The sequence below is a fragment of the Lepisma saccharinum genome, chromosome 29 (genome assembly GCF_977018435.1).
Source record: "Lepisma saccharinum chromosome 29, izLepSacc3.1, whole genome shotgun sequence".
Lineage (NCBI taxonomy): Eukaryota > Metazoa > Arthropoda > Insecta > Zygentoma > Lepismatidae > Lepisma > Lepisma saccharinum.
The window spans coordinates 11,382,376-11,407,519 of record NC_139257.1 but is presented as its reverse complement, the minus strand read 5'-3'; the positions used below and the strand labels follow the sequence as shown (position 1 = coordinate 11,407,519).

The window sequence follows — 25,144 nt, the reverse complement described above, 5'->3', positions numbered from 1 at the left end:
AGGAACGAAACCTTTTTACTCTCACAAATTAAATTCGGTCCAAGTTGCGAATAGTTTCATTGAAAAGAGGTTCCTGGAGCGTATTTAAATTAATTCTGAAAAAGACGTTCCTGGACCGTGTTTAAATTGAACCAGGGAAAAGGTTCTTAGACCGTATTTAAATTGATCCGGAAAAAAGTTCCTGGACCGAATTGAAATACTTTGCAGATAAAAAGGTTCTTTACAGTCCAGAACCCATTTACGTATGCTGATATTCTTTGCTGGACCGGAATTGAATTTATTTAAAATTCCTGGACCTGTAACAACCCTGGTTTAAACAGAATTAAGTAAGGATTGAAACGCTGAACAGGGAATCTGTGTACGTACAAAAAAGAACACAACAACGTGCACCTCAAAATTGCGTTTGGAAAGAACCTCTTTCTTTGGTAACAGTTTAGAATGCGTATAATTGTTTTTGGTAACATTATTCTACAATGTCAAGAGTTAAAATCTTGAACAAGAAATACGCCGAATGCAACTTTTAAAACACTTAATCCAACACGACGGGCATGTGTAAGTTCTAAAAGAGAGGCTTTTTGACGTCTCGTAAGTGGCCATGATTTTCACCCAGGTAGCCAGTTCAGCCGGGATTCGCATCGGAAATCCAGTTCTGTGTGATTCGGCCTTAACAGATTTACAGTTACTCATTTTAAAAAGTAACTTAGTAACACAGTTACCTGGGCTCCAAAAGTAACTGTACATTACTTTTACAGTTACTTTCTGCTGGAAATTTTATTGCAAACAAATTGCACACAATCGAGAATCTTTAATTGTAATAAAATATGTGAAGACTTGAGTATTTTCAATGAATGATTGAATGAAATACACTATTTGTGTGCGTGAGCTCTTAGGCTATTTCCACTCGTCATATTATGCGGTGACCAGCCACTTATCGTAACTAAAATCAACACTCACTGTAAAGGGACACTCATTACATAACACAGGACAACACATTCGCATGTGTTTTATTCATGTTTCTGGTACATAATATACATCTTCACACTTTTATATTATTTACCTTGTTGTATTTTAGAAATTCCCATTGGGGGAATTCTTTAAAGATATATAAAAACAGCATGCGATAATGATTTTATGCCATCTAAGATATTACGAGGCTTGCCAGGAAAGTAAAGATACAAACGAAAAATAAGATATACAAGAAATGTATTGCATGCAACTAAAGCTACACTGGATACACTGGTACAGAGGCTACTTCTCCACATAAGTGTCACCATTGTCCAAACATTTGTTCAAACGTGGAACAAGTTTTTGTATCCCCGAATCGTCAAAATCCGCCGCCTCCATCTGGAACCAAGTTGTGACTTATTCTCCGACCTCATCGACGTTCTCAAAGTGTTTTCCACCTAGATGTTTCTTTAGGTACAGGAAAAGATAGTAATCGCTGGGTGCGAGATCGGGGCTGTATGGCGGATGTTAAAGGACGTAGGATGTCTCATTGAAAATGTGCAAGCACATCCTTGGTGACATTCGCTGAATGGGGCCGGGCTTTGTCATGAATAAAGCGTATTCCACGTAACAACATGCCCCTCCGTTTGTTTTGAATTGCACGTCGAAGATGTTTCAAAGTCAAGCAGCAGGTTTCAGCATTAATCGTTCTTCCAGAAGACATGACTTCCACCAGTAGGATGCCGTGGCCATCCCAGAAAACGGTTGCCATCAGCTTGCGGGTTGAAAGTGAGGTTTTGAATTTTTTGGCTTTTGGAGAATGGGTATGGCGCCACTTCAATGACTGCTGCTTAGATTCAGGCGTATGGTGAAACACCCATGTTTCATCACCTATCACAATGGAGTTCAGGAATGCATCTCCCTTTTCTGCATAGCACGTAAGGAATTCCAGTCGTTTGGTTTTGTGTTCGTCAGTAAACTTTTTTTTGGGACCCAGCGTGCACACTCTCTATCCTAACCCACTCACAACTTTATGAATAGTGTTTCTTGAAACGTCAGGAAACATCACCTACAATTCTATAATTGTGACCGCCTGTTCTCACGAACTTCTGCTTCAATGTGATTGCAAATGTCGTCAGTGATCACGGATGGCTTCCCGCTCCTCTCACAATCATCAATATCACACCGACTTTCTGCGAAGGCACGACACCCTTCGCCACATTTTGCCGATTCATAACGTTCTCGTACACAGTCACTATTTCTCGATGGATCTCCGATGGACGCATTCTTTATGCCTGCAAAAACCTGATCACTGCGCGTACTTCACACCTGGCGGGATCCGGTACTGCCGCTTCCATTTCCCGCGCGTGTTCCTCGCGGACTCAGCGCAGAAATGACGACTCACTCCCTCCTAATCCTTGTCGTATAGATCAAGGTTACTGCCAGTTTTGACAATTTTGGTACACATTCTCCTCCTAACGTGCAAATGTGTTTGTATATTTACTTTCCTGATAAGCCTCGTAGTTCCACTTAATCACTCACACACATATGTGTGTGTGTTTGTACGTATCCAGCAAACTGGGCATCTTGAGCATATACGTGCATAATTTAATTGTTAAATGTCTCCTTTATGCATTTCTTGACTGCTCTCCTTCTACAGTCTATTATGACCCTTTCTTTTATAGTTTGTTCTTCTCCTGTTCCACAAACCTCATCATATCCGACAGGACAGGACAGGAAGACTACCAAGTTTGAAAGGCTTTCCAAAGATACACAAAGAGGAGATAAAGTTAAGAGCAGTAATGAACTGCAGAAACAATATTTTGGAACCCTTGGAAAATAAATTAAAGAAAGTTATTGACGTGTTAGTAACACAGCAAGAAAGCAGAGCAGTTAAGAACAGTGAACAAGTAGTAGACCTCATAAAAGGACTTAAGCTAAATGAGATGAAGACGACAATGTTTAGCTTAGACGTGAAAAGTATGTTCCCGAGCATCAAGAGGGGACACGTTTTGGACATTATTAAAAAGAGAAAGGGACAAGAAATTATAGGAGAATGGGATAGTGAAAGGGTAGTGAAGGCGCTGGAAACCATTTGGAATAACGGTTACAGTATAATGGGAGATAAAATAATGTTAATGAGTGAAGGACTAAATATAGGTTCTAGTCTAAGCCCAGCATTGGCTGAATTGGTTATGAATGAATGGGAAAAGAAAGTGATAGAAAAAGGAGGTGACAAAATAATTCTCTTTTGCAGATATGTGGACGATTGTCTTAGCATATGGAAGGGAACGAAGAGGCAGCTTGACATTTTTGCCAATGAAATACAAGATGAAGAAAGAGGGATATTATTGGAACTTGAAATAGAAGAAGAAGGCAAGTTAAGCTATCTAGATATATTGATGAAAAGGAAGAGAGGACAAGAAATTGAAACCGCTTGGCATCAGAAGAAGTGTGCAGCAGGGGTATTCTGCAACAAAAGAAGTGATGTAAGTGAGGTGACAAAAATAAATTTTATAAAGAATATGGAGGACAGAATCAAGAAAATATGCATGAAAGAATGTGAAAAAGAAGGCAAAATAAATAGCGTATGGAAACAGCTGGAAAAGAATGGCTATGAGAAGCAGGATAGACTGGACATAAACAGAAGAAGGAAGAAAAGGGGCAGGGAAGAATTGGAAGAGAAAGAAAAAGAGGAAGAGAAAGAAAAAGAAGGTTTGGAATAAGGAGTATGGGGAAGACCACAGAAAAGATATGCAAAGTGCTTAGGAAAGCGGGAATTAAAACTTACAGGAAGGGAGGGAGAAGCATCTTAGGAATAGCGAAGAATGCAAACAAGAAAAAGGAAAACAGAGAAGAGGAAGGGATTATCTATGAAGTGAAATGTAAAGAATGTCAGAGTATGTACATAGGAGAAACGAAAAAAAGGCTGAAAGACAGGTTGAAACAACATAGGGATGATGTACGACTTAAGAGAGAGAGAAATGCAATATTTAACACACGAGAGAAACAGGACATGGCATAGAGTGGGATGAGGCTAAGCAGATAGGAAGGGAGAAGAGAATGCTAGTGAGAAAATGGAAGGAAGCCAAGGAAATAGAGAAGAAAGTTGAAGAAGACACAATGAACTGGAATGGGGGACTGAAGTTAAACAGAGAATGGAAGAAGATGTTAGAAAGAGTGGAAAGGACAAGAGAGAAAGACGAGAGGAGAAGGAAAAAAAATGAAGGGAAAAGGGCGTGAGATTAAAAGTCCAACCACATTCTATATGGAAGTAATTGTGTTTAGCCTTTTAGGTGAAAGTAGAGTTGGCAAGTGAAAGTCACCTGCTAGAAACAACTTTCTAAATAGTCTGGAGGGATTAATGTTTGTGTATATATAATGCCCTGTTTTTGTATCTTGTTACTTTTGTACTTGATACAGAGTCTGAAGAAGACCTTGCTAGAAGGTTGAAACATTACGTTTAGTTTATGTTTTTAATAAAATAAATTACTGCCTTGGTCAGCATATTTAGTTTTTCATAATCATGGAAACAAGGCTTAATGGTGTTATCATATTTGATATATTATTGTTCTTAGAAGTTCTTAAATTTACCGCATCGATAGGAAATTGAAAGTGTCTTAAATAATCAATTGTGAATCTACATGTTGAATATTTTCTTATTCAAGTTTCTTTTATAGCTCTATATGTATATTGCAACTTTCAGAGTGAAACAAATACAATAAAACTTTCCATGTCTTACCGATGATTTGAATGTATAGGTCCACCATTGAGGCTGGGTGGCTCCAGGTTGAATATAGATGAAATATAAAATATCTTCATGCTTTTGTCACTGGTGTTAGTTTCAAGTTATGTAACATATTACAAGTGGTCTTAGTCAAGTTGTACATTCACATTCAATCACACACCAATGGCTATTTTTTTCCAGTCCAGCACTATTTTATACCTTCCCTTGGTACTGCACACACAGAAATTTATGACAATTGGTTCTGTTATTCAGCAACAGGTAGTATCATAAGTAACATATTTACAAACACTTGCTACACTAATAAACATTTTACAAGTAACAAGTTGTTTTAATTTTTTTCACATGCTACTTTCTAAGAAATGGTCAAAATCTAGACAGTAATCTGGGAGGAGATGATTATTTAAATAGACCATTATGCACTTAATATGCTGAAATATTTAAGCCTTGTGGGGCTCACAATAGGAAAATAAATTGTCCTCTTCTGTAAAGAGTTCTACCTTGAAGATGTCTTTAAATTGGAAGTGGCACATTTATACTCAATCATGAGTTCTTCACAAATTGGCATGTTATATATGTCATTCTCATCATCATGTTCTGAAAGGTGAATGAAATTTTATGTGCTCCTCCATGTGCACGAACAGTCTTAGATTGCAGATTTAAACACGATTGGCTTTTAACTGTTGACAAGTAGCTGCTCAACACATCTTCCTAAAATTCATGACATCAGACATTTTAGTTTCTGTTACATATAAACCTTACTGGTTAACTAGCAAGTAGTCTGAAAGAAATTGCTTTTTCGTTGGACACCCCCCCCCCCCCTGCGTTGTTGTTAACTGTGCGTTTGGGTCTGTGTCCTCTGCTATTTCTGGGCAATAACTGTTGTAGTAGGGGAATCCAAATATGCTGTGCTTGCCCGCTATCGATGTTTAGCTCATGTGTTTCCTTGATTTTGGTGACTACAAGCGTGTGGGCAGTGTGTTTGACTTGAACCTTTTGAATGTTATGGCTATTGTATTTGATATGTTTAGCAAGACCAGTAGTTGGTTGGGCTTTTTTCACATCTGCTAGGTGCTGTTGGATTCTTTCATTGACAGATCTGATGGACCTGCCGATGTAATGTGTCTTGCATTCACAATTTGCATCGTATACACCTGGGTTATCAAGGAGGGAGAGGAAGTACCGTTTGTGTTTGTTCACTTTATCAGCTACTTTGGAATTGGGTTTGTGCGCTACTTTGATGACATATGGGAGAACGGCTTTGGATATGTGGTTGGAAGTGGTGGGATGGTAGGGGTAGGCAAATCATTTATATTGGTCGCTGGAGGTTGATTGTGGCTGGGTTGCTTGCGGATGGGTTGATTGTGGTTGGTTAGGTGTCTGACATGTATTTCCGCTTTACTGCACCAAGTGGAAAGTTGCGCTTCAGTGTAGCCATGTTTCAGGGCTATTTCAGTGATGGTGGCTATCTCCTCTCGTAGATCCTCTTCTCTGCAACAGTAGGAGAAGGCTCTTCGATAAAAGTTCAGCCACACATTGGCTTTTTGCTTGGGGGGATGGCTAGAGAGAGCATGTATGTATTGGTTGCCTGCATCCGGTTATCTGTAGACAGTGGTTGTGAATTTGTTAAGTGCAAGGCTGATGGTGATGTCCAGGAAGTTAATTTTAACATGTTTTTCTTGTTCTACGGTGAAGTTGAGCCTGGGGTGGATGCTATTCTGCTTGTTCACTAGAAGGTTGAGTTCTTCTGTCTTTTTGTATATGACTATTGTGTTGTCCGCGTACCTTCCACATCAGATGTATTGTAGTTCTAGAGTGTAACTACAACAGTACAGCAAGTTCCAACGAGGATGGTGGCAGTGGCCACTGAAAGTGAGTACTAGTTTCTCCATATTAATAAAAACGGGTGTCCCACTAGCTTTCGAACCCGAAAAAACATTATAATTTCCGAACAAACATACATAGGAAAACGAAATTCACAATACACGTACCTTGTTTCATGCTGAACATGAGGCAGGGTTGAAAATAAATGCACGCGTCGAAACAAAGACGGTAGGTGGCGCCAGGGGAAGTGATGCGTGTGGGTTAGTGTGATGCGCGAGTTCCTGCATCGCGAGGATGGATCAGTACACCGTACCAGAACGTGTGTTCATTGTAAAGAAATATTGGATATCGGGATCGTATCAGACCATCCAACGTGAATTTGGATGCCGTAAAGGACCACTGAAGCTGAGAGTTTGGTGTGCAATTTCCCAACAGTGTATCATTGGACCCATCTTCTTTTAAGATACAGTAAACACACAAGTTTACTTACACATCTTCAGTGCATTTGTGAATCAGTTGGATGATGAATAACTGCATCGTGGTTATTTCCAACAAGACGGAGCGACATGCCATACTTCCAACGTGTCCATGGCAGAAATTGAGTCCTTTTTTGGTGACAGAATCATCTCTAAAGGAATGTGGCTGCAAAGATCCCCAAATTTGACACCTTCGGATTTCTTTTTATGGGGTTTCCTTAAAGGTTGTGTCTACAGAAACAAACCACAATCACTGCAAGAGTTGCGAAACAACATCGAGAATGCGATTCACGAGATCACACCGGAGACTCTACATCGGACTTTTCCCAATATGGAACGCTATATATAAACACATCTGGACGTCCAGGGAAGACACTTGCAGCACCTGCTGTGACGATCATGTATTCAGCATGAAACAAGGTATAAGTATTGTGAATTTCATTTTCCTATGTATGTTCGTTCGGAAATTATAACGTTTTTTTCGGGTTCAAAACCTAGTGGGACACCCATTACTATTAAATATAATAATCAAACATTACTTTGCAGCATTTTCCTTATTCCACAGCTTTCGTTTATCACTTTCTTGTAATAAGACACCCATTTCAAAATTTAAAACACAAATCTCAACATAGAATCCATAACTATAGATCAACCAAGCTTTCTGAAACCTCGGAAAATATGCAAACTACAGGCTTCCCCATAACTTTAATTAGATACACTAGAGCCAATGCTCGCACGTCAGGGTTTCAGATGAGTTGGTGGATCTACATACATAAGCAGTAATTGCAACAAAATAAGATTTTAGGAATGATCTAAATATCTTCTTATTTCTACATAGTATACACACATTCTCATGGCATGGCAGTTTTATATCAAACATCATGATAACATTTTCAAAGTTTCAATTTGAGGTTTGAATATAAACATACAGAAAAAATAATTTAAAAATATAAAATATTGGTAGACCTTATAACACAATTATGAAGTTACCATCAATGATACTATTCTTTCTCCAGCTATATCTAAAATTTAAAATTACTATCAAACCTATTTACATTTGAATTCAGCAAAAACTTGTATACATATGCATTTGCATTGTAGTCTTCAAATATATTATTTATATTTTAATTTAATTGCCACTTAACGAAGTCATGGAGCATGATCTATTTTGGTCACCTAATGCAGTGAGTGAATAGCTTCGTAAATATTCTTTTTAAAGGTTACTGCATGAATTCATTCTGGCATAGTCATACAGAAAAACAGTTAAATTATTTCTAGGCATATTAACAAATATGAAATTAATTTTAAATTGGTTGGCAATAATTACTGAACCTCTTGCAGGGCAGTTTAATTGATGCCATGCCCCAGCTGTTGCCAAACAATGGTCTAATCCACAGTGGCCCTAAACTGAGGAACAAACTCAAATAAATTGGTTCAAATGGCAAAGAAGCTCTTTTAAAAAAATTACATTTCTCCTCAAATAATTTTGTTTAAAGTCCACTTATGCTCAGATATGCTACCTGGATCTGGGCCTATGGGTTAAAAGGAGAGCTGACCCACTGTGTTTCCACCAACAGTGCTCGCAATTAATTGTAAGTAGCTTTGGGTTCAATAAACTAAATTAAATCTTAATTTCCATTAAAATAACATAGGGATCTTAATGGAATGGAATATGTCTATACCTGAACCTGATCTCCCTTGATTACAAGACAATGTGCCATTGGGCAGGCACACACATTACATATAAGGAAAAAAAATAATAACCAGAACAAATAGCTAATATCTGCTTTGGTTGCTACACCATGTAAAATTATTTAGCTAGTTGCAAAATATTGCATTACAAACTTCTAATCTCATAACTCAAACTGCAAATGTAATAGGTTAGCTGCACTAAATTTCCAAACTTGTATCTGGGGGAAAAAACCTTCATTAAAAAGGCAGCCATTTTTCAACTCTTCTTGTTGGTCACAGGTCTGCATTAAGTGATAGGACAAATAGCCTGAGTTATGCAAAATGCTCATATTTTAACAGCAATAAATCAAAATATGTAATAATTAAAATAATGTAGAACTGAATGTCTTCTGGATGCAAATGCTATCACAATAAATTATTTAATTTTACTGACACACTGGTTATTTACACATGTTATATTTACTTCTAAACTTTCATAAACACAGTGAAATAACATAATTAGAACTACTACTACTACAATTTCATCACACAGAAAGTAGACTTTTCATAGAAAGTAGACTTTTCATTCATTTCACAGTAAGTTTAGCGAGTGATGTAATGATATAAAATTTGCCATCCCCATTATATCTGTACAATGAGAGAGGATGATAATCAACCAATTTCATAACAATTATGCAACAATGTCTCACATTAGAAATTGATTGTTTGCACAGTCCTAATGTATTCACATATGTAAATTGACAATTTTCCACAAAAAGGTGAAGATTAATGTTGTCTGTCAATAAAAGCACAATTTTTCCAAGTACAGGGCCATCAACAGTTTTACCAGTTGGGACATATTGTCCTCTTCTGTATGCAGTTCCTCGATGTACAACATGATAACTTGCTATGGTTGCTCCATTCATGTTCTCAAAATCACTTTCTCCAATTGCCTGTTGATTCTGAATGCTATAGATGTTTCTCTCGAAAGGTGTACCATTATTTACTTGAATTTCAGAAGGAAATAAGCTACCTGCATTATAGTATGCTTGTAACAGCTGATGTCTAGTGGCCAAGGTTTTGCACAAATGCTTGAAATTTTGGAGACGGCGTGCACATCTCTTGCAGTATGTGTGTTCGCTTTCAAATCGCAATGTCCACAACCTAATAAGGGGGCAAAAGCACAAAATAAGCTGCGGATAGTGGCACAGGAAATATTCTTAGGCTGTAGAGATGTTGCAGGGAAAGATGTCTTCCTGTCACACACAAGTGGGTATGCAATATCTTCAGATGAAATGCATGGAGAACAAATTAGCTCTACATTGATTTTCAATTTTAGCAAGAGCATCCATACAGCATTCCCCTTGTCAACTATAAATTTCCCAACGAAAAATGGAAAAAGTCTTAAAAGAACCCAGTTCTGTACTGCAGTGCCATTGAGTTTCTCCGAAGAAGGGTTCAGATCACATGGCTTTCCTTCATTGTTACTGTATTGGAACTTGTTTAGATGCCTGTTCAAATGATCATATGTAAAACATTTGACGAAATATTTTATGTACAAACACAAATCATATGCCACAATGCCTTCAAAAAGGTCAGGCCCCAAGCATGGGGGTAGTCCTGGATTACACACATGAAAATACAATAATTCATTAAGGCATGAATTAAATTTTATACCTCTTGTCCCATGAGGATGACTGTTTAGAAATTCTAAATCAGTAACATATGATTCAGGAGTACGTTTTGCAGCTACGTCATAAGGACAATTGTGAAAATATCCACTTTTTACATGGCAGTATCTACACCAGTAAGTACAGTTCAAGCTTTCCACAAATCCACCTATAAAATGAGATCCTAAGTTGTCTCCAACAATGCACAGCACTGTACCCTTCTTGTTACTCACTCCACTTTCTTCTAACTCCTTGATGTCATCAGCTAGTTTAGAAAAACTGCTTTATGTCCAAATGTCTTAACATCTGCTTCACGACAAAGTAACACCAGCTGCAATTGGTCCACAGATGAACGCTTCAATGTATCAAAATTAGCCAAGGTAAAATAAACAGCAAGAATTTTGTGTTTTTTCCGAGCTGCTCCCAAAAGATTACTACCTCAAAAGAATCTTGGTACAAAATTATTTGGAATGCTTCTTGTCTGAAGAGTTGGTTTGATTTAAACACACTGCCATCTTTAACATCCACAAAAAATTTACTTTGTTCGAATTCTGATTGGTTGTGTGGGTTATGTGTACTAATCGAAAAATGTTCCATATGATTTTCAAACAAGGACTTTATGGATTCAAGAATTGGGATATGTTGTGCAAAGCGTGGTTTTAGGTTTGCATCATGTCCTAAATATAATTGTACTGGTCTTACATAGCAAAATGTTTCTTTTTTTTTTTTTCAAAATACCTTTCTCGTGATGCTGAACTGTGTAGTTTTCCATCGTGACAGGATGCAAAAAAAATCATTGTTGCTTAATGAAGATATTGCATCTTTGATGGAATTCTCATCAACTTCAAGTGAGGCTAATTTTAACCTTAGAGCACTGTACATGATACTTTGTGCAGATGAGTGAACATGTCTCATCTCCTTGATTATATTCTGTATGGTATTTGCTGGCAACAAGTACTTTGCTTGAAGTTTTAAATAAAAGAGTGACAAGTTTTTTAGGTATTGCTGCTCGAGGAGCTGCAAATTTTCACTGTCGTTGCAACACAATTCATCACCTGGCAGTTCTAATGTTTCCATGGTGGTGTTTAAATGATCATGTTCCTCACATGTATTTATTCCACCACCTGGCACAATCTTAAAATATTCACCCCTGTGCTTGCGTGATAAATGGGAAGCATATGTATTTATATTTACAAATATTTTCTTGCAGCTTATAAATGGACACTCAATAACACTACCTGCACAAAAATGGCATTTTAGGTGCACCGCCAAACTTTTCACATTTTCGAATTTCTTCGAACACATTGAACATTTTGCAGCTTCGTACTGTACATCATAATTTTTTTTCGTTACGTAGGAACTCATGTTCTCTGAGCATATGAGCTCTAAATCCATCGTAAGACTTAAAAACATGAATACACAATGGAAGTCCACATGGAAAATTATATAAAATATAAAATATATTAGGTACGTTGGAATGTAATTGGCTGTGCTTCACGTATGCAATCGAAGTCGGTACCTGAATATTACATATTTTGCACAGAAACATTGTACATACCTTTCAAGATTTTCTTCTTATGTAGATCCACACAATATAACATTCAAAACATTGCAAACATAGAAACAGTGAACAATGGTTTAGTCCGTCTGCGTCCACAGATTCACGAGTCACAGTGTAGTCCAGTGCATGTGGTCTTGGCGAGTACCATGCACATGCGCAAAACTTCTCGGGTCCTCGATTTACAAGCCGGCTAGTAACTTCTTAGAAAACGGCCGATTTGTAGAATTTTTACGTTATCATGTCGTTTATTTTACGGTAACTTTTTACAGTGTACGAACACTCAAAATTTTGGTATTAACCCAGCATCATTTGGAAAGAAGCAATAGCGGACTCGTGTCTCGAAAGCCAGAAAATAGCAACGATGGGTTTCGATGACCACATCACGGGTCACCCAAAGAAAAGTTAATTGGCAAGATGGCCCTAAGATGGCTCCTGCTCGACGGAGTTGTTTGTAGCAGCAATACTGTGAAGAATTTTGAAATTATAGATAAGTTCAGTTCATTTGTTTCACTCCAATCATCCATTTTTTAAATTCCTACTATTCAAGTATCAATTTCTCTAAAATGTACTCGCTCGAATCCTGGAGTGGTCTTGGATGTTCCTTTGTGAGTGTCACTTCTTCAATTTTTATAAGCTTCATTCATGCTTATCATTACGATTTAACTAAAATATAAGAAAAGTGACCATAACTATAGTTTGAGAGCAGTCCTATTGATGGCACAATCAATGATTTGCCTGTCACTTTTATGCACTGAAATGTGACTGCAGTATTTAATCAAACCTCAGTTTACAAGATTTCATTTTCATTGTGTTTTCATTTGAGCTTTTGCGCATGTATAGTAATTTCCCGATTTTTTAGGCAAGCAATTCGCAACACAGGATTGGCATCAATCTTTAGTCTTTATTTGGTGATATTCCAAGCACTTCACATTGTAAATAGTGCTTGTATAGCGCTCTCGTTAAAAATTGAACAGCAAATTTGGAATTTGCCTTCTCAAACATTTTTCGCAACTTCTCATCGGAAGGAAACATGTAAAAACAATATCAGTTTTTTAATATTGCGTTTTACTGTACTTGACGACAGACAATATTTAAGACTCAAACTTAGATATGAAATGAGAATCCTACAAAAATAAATCATAAAGAACAACAAAAATTACACAAAATTATTTCACTATCTAATCAGGGCTGTACTGTGTTTTCTTCTGCGGCCTTCCCTCATCTGACGTCAAACTTTACAACTCCATCCATTTCGAAAAAGGGGCTTCAGAAGCAGGACTATTGGGGCAGGTGGTGTGCAGGTAAAAGGATCTTGGGTTGGCATATTCACCTGCAGATGAAATGCAAGAAAGATCTGGAGATATGAGTATTTTATTTATATTTCCTCTCACACCCTCCCAGAGAAGGAACGTTTCCAGATTTTACAACTGTGCCAAAGTGGAAGTGTCAACAAATTTCAAGTCATTCATGTTTGACAGAGTAGTGTGTATGGTTTCCATTTAAAATTTTGCCACGATAAACGGAAATAATGTAGATACACTTGACATCAAGGGTTCTATGTAGAGTTAGTGTTGACGGTGGTGTCACGGAATGTGTTTGTGACATATTGTAGTCCAAGTTGTGTGTACCAGTGGCGGCGGTGACCTTAAATGTAGCTCGTCTATGAACCAGGTGTAAAATATAGGAACTAATTGCGAGGGGGAGTATGTTTCATGTTCATCTTCTGACCCAGGTGATAGATCATATCTGCTGTTAGATCCAGGTGAGTGGCCGTCAGTTTTAAACAGTTCAGAATTTGATTCAATCATTCAAAAGGGCTCCATTCGCATCAAAAATCATGATTACCATATCAATAGTGATAATTGATACTTTTCACTTGGACATTATAAGTGTGTACTCGAAGAGGAAAGATAAGATTTTCTGCTTTTGTTGTAAGCTCTTTGGGAAGAAGGGTGAGGGCATGTTGGCAAATGGAGGCTGCGATGATATATCATGATATATCAGAAAGTCAAATCCAATGCCTTAAAAATGGATGGAATGTGAACTGAGACTGCAGAAAAACGTAACTATTGATGAGCAACAGGGAGTGTTGATTTCACAAAAATAGCAGCACTAGAGTGAGGTCTTGAAAGGTATACTGTGTGTCATTAAGAATTTGGCATAGCATAATCTTGCATTACCTGGCCTGAGGCATAAATTACACTGTACAACACGAAATTTGTCCTTTAGATGAAAATATGTGATTCTAATGTATTTGTGCATGGCAAAAACGAATCTGCAATTTGTTTCCGTGTATCACGTGTCATTTAGCCAAAAACACAAAATTTGAAAGTTACATAAGAAACATATGGGACAATAGCCGAAAGTGTGTTTCTCCTGTGTTACAAAGAATGAATACTCGAAATTATACATTGGTATGACAGGATAAGATGTATGCAAGAAGGTTACATGAAATACCGTTGCTTTCTCTGTGAGTGGGACAGAGATAATCATTATGTCCATAAACACTAGCCGCCAGGACAGGCATCAAGAACATATCACAAGATCCAATTGACAAGCCCCAAAATGTGGGATGCAGTAACAAGGAAGAAGCTTTATGCGATTAAGTCCACCATAGGTGCATGGCGTCCCTCCCTTTCTCTCTAGTCAAGAAGAAGTTCTTATTCAACTCTGTATTGGACACAGCCTTCTAACCTATGGCCACTTCCTGCAAGGGTTTGACCCTCCATGTGCTGTATTTATAATGTTTCAAGTATTCTACATATTCTAGTTCAATGTGCTGGTTTTTCTTTCCTCCGGCAGACTTCTAATCTCGCCAGGTGTTTCTCATCCCTGTTGGGAGATGATGACAGTGTTTTATCAAATGATTTTAGCATTAGCTGGTCTGTGAGGAAGCTTTTAGTTAATTCGACTTTCTAATGTATTGTTTTTGTCTTGTCTACAACACTTGTTTTTACATTTTAAGTAAGAATCTTAGATAAGGGGATATTTCCCTGCATATATTGAAGGGTACAAAATGGCCACACGTGCCAATGCAATCAATCAATCACAATGTCTTTCTGCCCCATTACAAATCAAGCTTGCTTTGATGAAAATCTTGGTCAAAGCACTAGGCCGAGAAGGAAGCTTTCAGGTGCCTCTGGATGAAATTCCCATGCTTAAGTGAGGCAAAGGTTATGGAAGGTGTGTTTATTAACACACAAATTAGAACCATTCTTCATGATGGTGCATTTGAACACTTTCTGACCCAGCAAAGCAGCATGGCAGGAATTCAAGATGGTGTGCTCTAATTTCCTGGGTAATTTGAAAGCACAAAATTATGAAGCCATTGATAGTGACATGGTGCACTGATTTCATGTCATGGGGTGCCACATATTACTCAAATTACACTTTCTGGACTCACGTGTGTGCTTTTCCTGCAAAACCTGGGAGGAGTCAGTGATGACATGGGTAAAGGTTCCACCAGGATATTGCGGTGTTTAAAAAGCGCTTCAGAAGACATTTGAACGGTAGTATGCTTGTTGACTATTGTTGGTCTATCATCAGGGAGACCCCTACAGATATGTACAAGCATAAATGCTCCACAACGTCATGTTTGTAGGTATTGTTACTGTGTATTGTAATATGCCTTTCACACATACTTTAGCAATGCATCAGGTGGCTGTCCAATAAAAATGATGCATGATAGAAGCATACGGTTTTCACACTTCAATTCTGTATCCTTTGTTTAGTCCAAATTACATGATTTCATCTAAAGGACAGAAAATGTCTTCAAATTTGTTCTGCAGTGTTATTCGCGGAACGTATAATAATAATTACTATTATTATTATTCAATTTGTGTTCCTTAGTCTGAAGTACAGGTTTTCTAGAAAATCATAATGTAAACACTATTACATTTTCATTTTGTTTTCATTCTGATGTACGTCATTTCCTTATAATCCAGGGGTCCCGGGTTTGATACCAGGTAGAGGCACATGGCACAGTGGTTCAGATCCCACTTTAAACTGTAGGTCCAGTACCAATAAGCCTCTCTGGGCATCAAGTGAACTTAAAACAAATCAATCAATCAATCAATCAATAAGATGTACCCCTACCTAGTATGACTTTCATTATATTTAATTGCAAAATCGGAAATGTTCAATATCATATTGTTACTTTAAATAAAAAGTAGCAATATTGGTTCTTTGGTTGATTTGGTGTTTCAAGTCCACTTTATGCACAGTAAGGCTAATCGTCACTGGACCTACAGTTTAAAGTGGGATCCAAAACACTATGTGCCTCCACCCGATACCGAACCTGGGATCCCTGATTACAAGGTGACGATGCTACCACTGTGCCATCGGGGAGGCCACAGTAAGCAATATTTAATCATAGCCAATAACGTAATTGTAAATATTTTCTTTTCATTGAATTGTGACACTGTAGTGAATTTGCACTTTTTCCACGAAATAATATTTATCATATTTCATTCTTTGTCTTTTCTTTTCCTTGGTAAATTTCTTAAACATTTCCAGTGTTAAAAAAACAAACAATATATGTTAATTATTTTTGATACAAATATTTGGAACACTATATGTAGTAGCTACTTAATTATGATTTCAGTAATTTTGGATATGTTTAAGTATGTCAAAATAAGATACGAATGCAAGCTATGTCAGATTAGTTACTTAATTGGAAGCACCAGCATCCTATAAACTCATAAAGAATGCACACAAACTATATTTTTCTTTAGCGCGGTGTCCCCTGGAGCCTGAGTGGTGAATGCCTGAGTTGCCACCCCCTAGGGTGGCTGTCTTGATCCCTTTTCCGTATCTAGTGCCTTTTCTAGCAGAAAAAATACATACCAACAACAAAGGTAAATTTACAGTCCATGGCTGCGAACACACAGGATGAAATATTTTCTTTCTAGGGCTTGTATCGCTAAAATAAGGTCTCAATCAGCAGTCATTAAAAAAAAACTGGTTTTGACAAATTTTAAATGTTATTGGTGCTAAACGGCGATACTGTGAACGTGCACTATAATAGGTAATAATTACACAATTCTAACAACCAGGTTGGTGTTAGAGAAGAACTTTATGAGAAACAGATGTTATCGATATTTTAACATTACATAATTCAAGGGCCTAACAGTGGTCCTGAGAGGGAAGTTACATCAATGGTGGCAAGGTGCTGGAGGCAATGGGAGGATGTTTATTTTCTTAAGGAAGTGGTTGGTATCATGGGGTAGGGGTAGAGCTTTTACAAGATTTGGACGTGGGAGATGACAAAGGCTGAGATTCTTTTTGTAGGTGTGTTGTAGTTGTAGCTGATGGGTCTGCCAGGGAGGCTACTTTGTGAATTTTGGGCAGTACCTAAAAAGTGGGTGTTGGGTTTTCTGGAATGAGAATGGCTATGGTGGAGGCTGTGAGGCCTCAGGGGGGGAGGGGGGGCTCAGGTGTGGATGAAGTCCAGGATTTCGCCCAATCTCTTCTCCAATTTACAAAACTTTCACACACATTTTTCATTCAGGGATTTTTCTCAATAATTATCTTATGGTTATTAAAGTGGCAGATGGTATATAAAGCCAGACCTCTGACTCACGATGTTCTAAAACAATATAAATTAATCACAAGTACTTCTAACTTATATGAGGAAGATTCATGCTCATTAGATCCAAAACTTGTATAGTCAGTAAATTTCTCTTAAATTACCAAAATGCATCACCTGTGTGTGAGGAAAATGGTGAACCGTGATGGTTCCATGATGAATTCCATTGATGAAACATGGAATGTGCAGAAAAGACATATAACGTTATTACTCCAAATAGAGATTTCTTTATTCTGCATTATAATGGTGGTTTATAGTTATTAAACATCATGATATATTCGAGAAAAAAAATATCTCAGCACGGTATTTGTAGTTGTACTACAAGGCATGTTGTAAAGCTGCAATTCTCAGCTAATGCTAAACAGTTAGGTTGCCACATTAACGATTTCTGGACTTAAAAAAATTTAGAGTAGTAAGATTGTTTTTGAGAAGTGGATATGAGCAGATCTGATTGATTGATTTGTTTCATTTTACTTCACTTTTTGTGCGACTTTTGGATAATTTGCGAAAATGGTAATGAGTGATGATATGGATGAATGGACACTTACAAACATTCATGCCCTGGCCAGGATTCAAACCTGGGACCTTTGGCAGCGTAACATGATTTGATAACCACTCTGCCATGGGGGCTGGCATGAGTAGATGTGGAATAGAATGAGTTTATTCCTATTGGTCATGTGTGTCACAGCAATCAAGTAAAGTAAAGGAGCTATTAAGAAGTCTGCAACTTCTCTCCACTAAGAAATCTTCTATTAACATTTATTTATTGCAAGTCAGGTAAATGCTATAACACACAATGTATCTGTAGTATGATTCCTTGAATGTCTTGGAAGAATTGGCATTTGTTGTGAATGATTTGTTACATGCTCAGTACAAACATGGCCTCTCTCCTGCATAAATTGCAGAATGTTGTCTCAGATATCTCTTTTATGTAAATGATTTGCTACAAGTTGAACATACGAACGGTATTTCAACACTATGAATTTTTGAATGTTCTTCAATGTTGCATGTTGAACACACAAAGCAATTCTCTCCAGAATGAATTTTCAAATGTTGTCAAAGAACACCTTTCCGTGCAAATTATTTATTACATGTTGAAAGTCCATAGGGTCTATCTCCAGAATGAATTATTGAATGTTGTCTAAGAATTTTTTTCCTCACAAATGATTTGTTACACGTTGAACACACATAGGGTCCTTCTTCAGTATGAATAATTAAATGTTCTCTAAGATCTTGTTTCCGTGAAAATGATTTGTTACAAGTTGAACACACATGAAGTTTATTTCCAGTATGAATAATTGAATGCTGTCTAAGGTTACATCTCCGTGTAAATGATTTGTTACACGTTGAACACACATGAAGTTTATTTCCAGTATGAACAATTGAGTGTCGTTTAAGGTGGTGTTTCAGTGAAAATGATTTGTTACAAGTTGAACACACATAGGATTTATCTGCAGTATGAGTTACTAAATGTCGTCTAAGATATTCCTTATGAGCAAATGATTTCTTACACATTGAACACACATGGGGTTTATTTCCAGTATGCATAATTGAATGCTGTCTAAGGTATTCTCTCCGTGTAAATGATTTGTTACATGTGGAACACACATGAAGTTTATTTGCAGTATGAATAATTGAATGCTGTCTAAGGTTTCCTCTCCGTGTAAATGATTTGTTACACGTTGAACACACATGAAGTTTATTTCCATTATGAATAATTGAGTGTCGTCTAAGGTGGTGTTTCAGTGAAAATGATTTGTTACAAGTTGAACACACATAGGGTTTATCTGCCGTATGTGATACTAAATGTCGTCTAAGATTTTCCTCAGGTGTAAATGATTTCTTACAGGTTGAACACACAAAAGATTTTTCACTACTGTGCTTTCGCATGTGAACCGCAAGTTCACATTTGTGAACAAACAAATTGCTGCCATCTTTGCAAACAGTAAAGTTTGAAGATTTAATATATTCTGTTTCCCTTGTAGATTCTAAATTAGTTTCACTACTCTTTGTCCCAGAGCAGTGTGTTGTAGGCAGTATTGAGCTGCATATAGGAGATTTAATTGGTAGTGATTGGGATCCAGAGTTCTTATTTGCACCAAAGTTAGTCTCTCTAAGATATGGATCCTTATCATTATCCATTTTTATCTGTTGAAATTCACTTTTAATCGATGGACATTCCAGTGATAACCTGAAAGAAGACGGACCTGTGTAAGAAAATTTACACACGAATATTTCAGAAAAATGAGTTACATTTAACATACTCAGCTTTAAACAATTTACTAGTTTTCTCTAAGCATATTACCAATTAGCAACTACACTGCATTTGCTCTAGTGTTTGATATCCTACTAGTGAAGAATAAAACATTAATTACAAGTAATAGTACTCCTTGTGAAACAATAAAAGTAACTTCAAGTACTGTGTACCAGTGATTAGAATGCTACATTTTAAAAGTAGTTTTGCTGCAGCTCTGGCTACTCATCCAAAAATGTAGCTTCGCTACAGCTAGAGGTAGCTCGCTACGCTATTCATGTGCACTACTCCCTACTTTTATGCTACTTCTGCATAAGAAAAAAAAACTTGAAACAACCACATGGGTATTCAAAAGCCTCTCCTAGTATGGTAGCGGTACTTACTGGAAAATAGATAGTTATTTATCATAATTCCCGTAACTCGTTAGATGTTTGCTCTAACATTGCAGATAGTGAGGGGGGTGATTCTTTGGTACAGCTTTACGTAAGTTTCTTGTTGGGAATGCTTCCCTGAAGATACAATGGAAATTTTGTCACCTTGTAATGAAAGGTTTGATACCTGGCAGAGGCACTAGTGATTCGGATTCAGTTTCGATTAGCTTAACTGTGCATAAAGTGGACTCAAAACAAAAACTAGGAAAGAAGCCTAGTTGGGAGGATGGATCCTCCTGCTCCTCCATTCCCCACACTGCTCATCATCATCATTATTCACCATTCTTCCTCATTCTCACAATTAGCCAAAAGTGGCAAAAGCGACTCTAGGTAACAGAATAACAAAATAAATCATTCATCTCCATTGTCATGATTGGCAAAATTGCAGAAAAGGAACGAAAATATAGAAGAAATACATACATTTTGAAACTGTATATTAACTAAAGAAAATTATCGTTTCTACAGAAAAGTCAAAAACTTGTACATACTTTTTACAATATCATAAATCATATTGAGGAAACTCATGTGTAAACCTGAGTGTTCTAAACGTATTGCAATTTTTAAATTTATGAACAAATATAATGACGAAAATAATTGTAATTCCATAAACTATATGTCTATCATTCTTGTAACAATAATAATTTCTTGCTAGTGAGATCCTATGTATTAACAATGATCAATGCTGTTACCGTAGCTACTGAGCAATGCTTTGTCATTGTCCATCCATTGATCCCTTGTTTTTGCACTGCAAGATGTGTTTTACACAGTAATTTATCACGTTTACCTGTCTCTTACAGCATGGATATATACAGGATTTGTTCCTGGGGTGGTGCAAATGAGGCATTTTTCTCCCCAAAATAGCGATCGCCATGAACACTCGAAAAATTCAGTTTCAATTTTCCATATTTCCAATTTTCTGGCTCATATTTTATATATTTTAGTTATTTTTACATATTATTTCCATATTTCAGAACATTTCTCAACATATACTCCATATTTGTGCAATAACTACATGTCCTTGTGTAACTGAAGGAGTTGGGTGAATTTCTTGCAAAAATATAGTATGTGACAAGCATTTGCCCATTCATTGAATTCCAGAGAATTCTCGCATTGCTTTTAAACAAAATATCCTTTTATGTCCACACATGAAAACAAAAAATACATGGAAATTTCAATATTGATTGATTGATTTGGTGTTTTAAGTCCACTTTGTGCACAGTAAGACTAATGCTAACAGAATTAAATCTAACACTATTAACAAACATAGAATAAGTATCAGCAATCAAGCACCCTAACACATGTTATTCACCTTCACCAGAATTCGTACCACAGTAAGGTCACTGATGTGAGAACAACAATCTAAAATACAACATATAATAAGTATCAATGAAGTATGGCTTGATAATACGATTACACAATATTCCAGCCCATATTTTAACTTCTTGCGGATATTGTGTACGATGCTCTCGCATCCAGTGGGGATTCTCTGTGGCCCGATACCTCATGTTATGCCGGTTGACAGATCCGCTTAACTCAAAGGTAGTTTCATCGGAGAAACAAGTCCACCACAGAAATTGATTATTTCTGTCGAATCGTAGCATCATTTCCTCGCAGTATTCAAGTCTATGATCATAGTCGTCTCCGATGAGTTCTTGCACTAGTTTTATTTTGCACGGATGATACCGTTGCACCTTCACAATTCTAAGGATAGATGTTTTACTTACTTCGGTTTGTTGAGCTACTTTTTGACTCGAAGTATGGGCGTTATCTTGGAAATGCATTAGAACTTCCAAAGATTTCTCGTCGTTTGTAGCGGTTTTAGATCTTCCACATCGTGGTTCATCCCTGACTACTCCAGTTCTTTCGAAGTGATCAACGGTTCGATAAACAGTAGATTTTGAAATAGATGCACGATTCGGGAACATATCGTTGAATAAATGTGCAATGTGTCCGTATGATCGTTCCCTATCACCAAACCCCCGCATCATGAGAACTGTTATCCTTTCCCTCTCTGACAATGGCATCGTTGACAGAATACGAACAGTAATGGATTTTCTATTTTTTCGTAGACCTATTAATACTCCAGTACGATTTCCCCCTTCGTGATTTGCAAAGAATGCACACAGGGTTACTGAAACTGAATTTGACCGTCCACTTTCACATTCTGTAAGATCTCACCTCTTACACAATGATCGCCTTAAGCACGCGACCTTCACCATGGTAGATTACAGGCAGCTCCTCATGCCGAACCGACCTGGTGGCACGATGAGTAAGCCTACTGTGTGTGTATCATTGTTGGTTGGGAACTGCTCATGCAGCGAACTGCCAACGCACGTCAAGGTAATCGCATGCCCGCATAGAGTCACTAGATGGTAGACCAGTCACCTTTGAGAAGCCATATGGGAGCGTGGAAGAAAAACAAATCGGGCCGTGACGTAAACAATGAACAATTCAAACGTTTATGCTTTTCGACGTTGGGAATGGAGAAAAGGTGGTGGGGAGCGGGTAATTAAGTTCCAGTCACCACAGAGGCGAGGGGACTCACCTAAAACAAGCACCCCGATGGGAACAAAATACTACTACGTCCACGTCGTTGTTCCTGGGTTACGCGAAATGTAGTACAGAAACCCAGTTATTTTCTTATGTAAAATCCAATTCTACAATACAAAATGGGGGTTTCCATTTCAAATTTCACAGTTGCCCCCACCTAACCTCCAAGGGAAAGGGGTGGGGAATCAAGTGTGATATCATTGAATAGCTTTCTTTCACTTATTAAACACATATTCTTTCGTTTTCCGATTCGATGTGTATTTCTCACGATATATGACCATTCCGGGACTTTTGGACCATCCGGTATGATCTTAAAACATTTAATTTAATTATTATTACTATATTGGATTGAAAATAATTAATTCCTTTGCCGGAGTGGTCTTCCTAAAGAAGATTCTACGAGTAACAGCATGAATATCACTGCAAAATATTCAGATATATGGCCCAATCAAGAGTGCAAAATTTATAATGACATGTTTATTATTCTGATTTAATTTTACATGTGATACAGATAACATATAAACATTAAAAAAGAAAACTGTACTCGTTATTTTTTTAAAAAAAAGAAGGTAATGGAAATTTCCATAAGAACTCAAGATATTGTAAAAATATATATTTCTTTTAGAACTGAATTTGAAAATTCAAGTGCCTGGTGAAAATTTTCAGACACTATGGCAACTGGGTGCCCTGTATTTTTCTACCCCTGATGAAAGTATTATGGTATTCATTTGAAAATACTCCATGCACTCACCTTTCTGTCTCTGCAGTTAGAAAGTCATCTTCAACTAGGAATTCACTCTTCACATCTTCAGATTCTACTTTAACTTTGTCACTCTCTTTACTTTTGAATGCAACAGCACCATAATGTGCAATATCATCACTCGTATCCAAATCCTTACTATCCTCTGGCAAAAATTCACTCATTCCAGCATAAGAGTGCAAATATACGTGAAAGTAGCTACCAGCAACATTCCCTGGTTCATCGACTTTCATTTGTTCCAACTTTGGTTCAGATTTATTAACTGACAGTAATGATGGCTGCCAAGTGTTTTCATTTGACTCTTCATGAGGAGAAATATCTTGGGACTCACTCTTTATTGAACATGCCATGAGGTCAGGATCTAGCTTCAGCAGTGAGGGCAAAGCGACAGACTCCATCTGTGATGATGAGGGTGAGGCACTTGAAATCTGAAAAGACATTTTACACACGAACTTCATATGGTGTTGAAAGTGAAGACAAATTTCAATAACACACACACTTTTGAAAGAGAAGATGTCAACTGGCAATGAAGCTGAGGATTTTAGAATTATGCATAACATTCATGGATTGCTTTGACTGTTTATCTACTTCCAGGGTGAAAAAAAACAATTATTTTTATATAAAAATATGTTGTTTTTTTTAATCAATTTTTTTGAAAACCCCATTTGAAATTAATTGCATGGCTTGTGGCACCATACATTAAAATATATGTTTTTTATATAGCAAGGCTTTATCTAGTACATGGCCCTGTAAAATATTTCAACAGTTTGATTAAGGCAATAAAAAATTATATGTAAATACACATTTTTCTGTTTCTGATACTGTATATATGAACCTACTATGGAAATGTTTGTTAAGTTTGTTAATGATACTATAAAAATTTCAGTAAATATTCTTCCAATGAAAGTAAAACATCCTGGATGTACTTTATAATTGTAACTTAAGATATTTTTATAGTCTTTGTAGCTGAATTTGGCATTTTTTTTAATGATAGTTTCCAAAATATCACCTGCCATGTTTATTTACAATTTAATGATAATGACACCATATCCAGTTTAACATAATTAGTATATTTTATATTTTTCTACACAAAATGTTTGCTATTTTTGCTCAAAAAAATTATTGAAATTTAAATCAAGAGAAATGTAAGTGCATTTACATTTCCTTTTCTATGAGCTTCCCACCATCAGTACATATATTTTGTTTCCATTCTTTTCCTTTCTTAGAGCCTAATAAACACCAATAAATGATTACTACTAGTAGGAGATGTGAGGAGATGCAAAAAAGAAAATAGAAGGGAGGAACAAGAGACACGGATAAAAGTGTGGAAATTGAAGGATAACATGATAAAAGAGAAATATCAAGAAATATTGCGAACAAAAGTGCCAAGAGATGAACCCAAAAGAACAGAAACAGAATGTATAAGATTTAAAACAGAATTAGTAGAGGCAGCTGAAAAGGTATGAGGTAGGACAAGCAAGAAATTAAAGAAATGAAAGAAGAAAAAAACACCATGGTGGAATGAAAGAACTAGAGACTTAGTGGAAAACAAAAATGATGCATTTAGAAAATGGTTTAAAGTTAATTCACAAAATGAAGGAAAAGAGAACGTGGTAAAGAAGAAAGAGGCAAGAACAGTAGTAAAGGAGGAAAGAAGAAAGTAGATGGAA

At 36.8% G+C, this 25,144-nt stretch overlaps 1 protein-coding gene across 2 annotated transcripts in view; it reads right to left on the bottom strand.

The window, feature by feature from the left end:
* Positions 1-17,856: 17,856 nt before the first annotated feature.
* Positions 17,857-25,144, bottom strand: part of LOC145981261 (uncharacterized) — a 39,591-nt gene continuing 32,303 nt past the window's right edge. For both annotated transcript variants that reach the window (XM_083114417.1, XM_083114416.1), the window contains exons 2-3: positions 23,466-23,902; positions 17,857-19,670 (exon numbers count right to left, since the gene is read on the bottom strand). In XM_083114417.1, the coding sequence (XP_082970543.1) occupies positions 18,560-19,670; positions 23,466-23,872 (1,518 nt within the window). In that variant the 5' untranslated portion in view covers positions 23,873-23,902 and the 3' untranslated portion in view covers positions 17,857-18,559. The remainder of the gene's footprint in view (positions 19,671-23,465; positions 23,903-25,144) is intronic.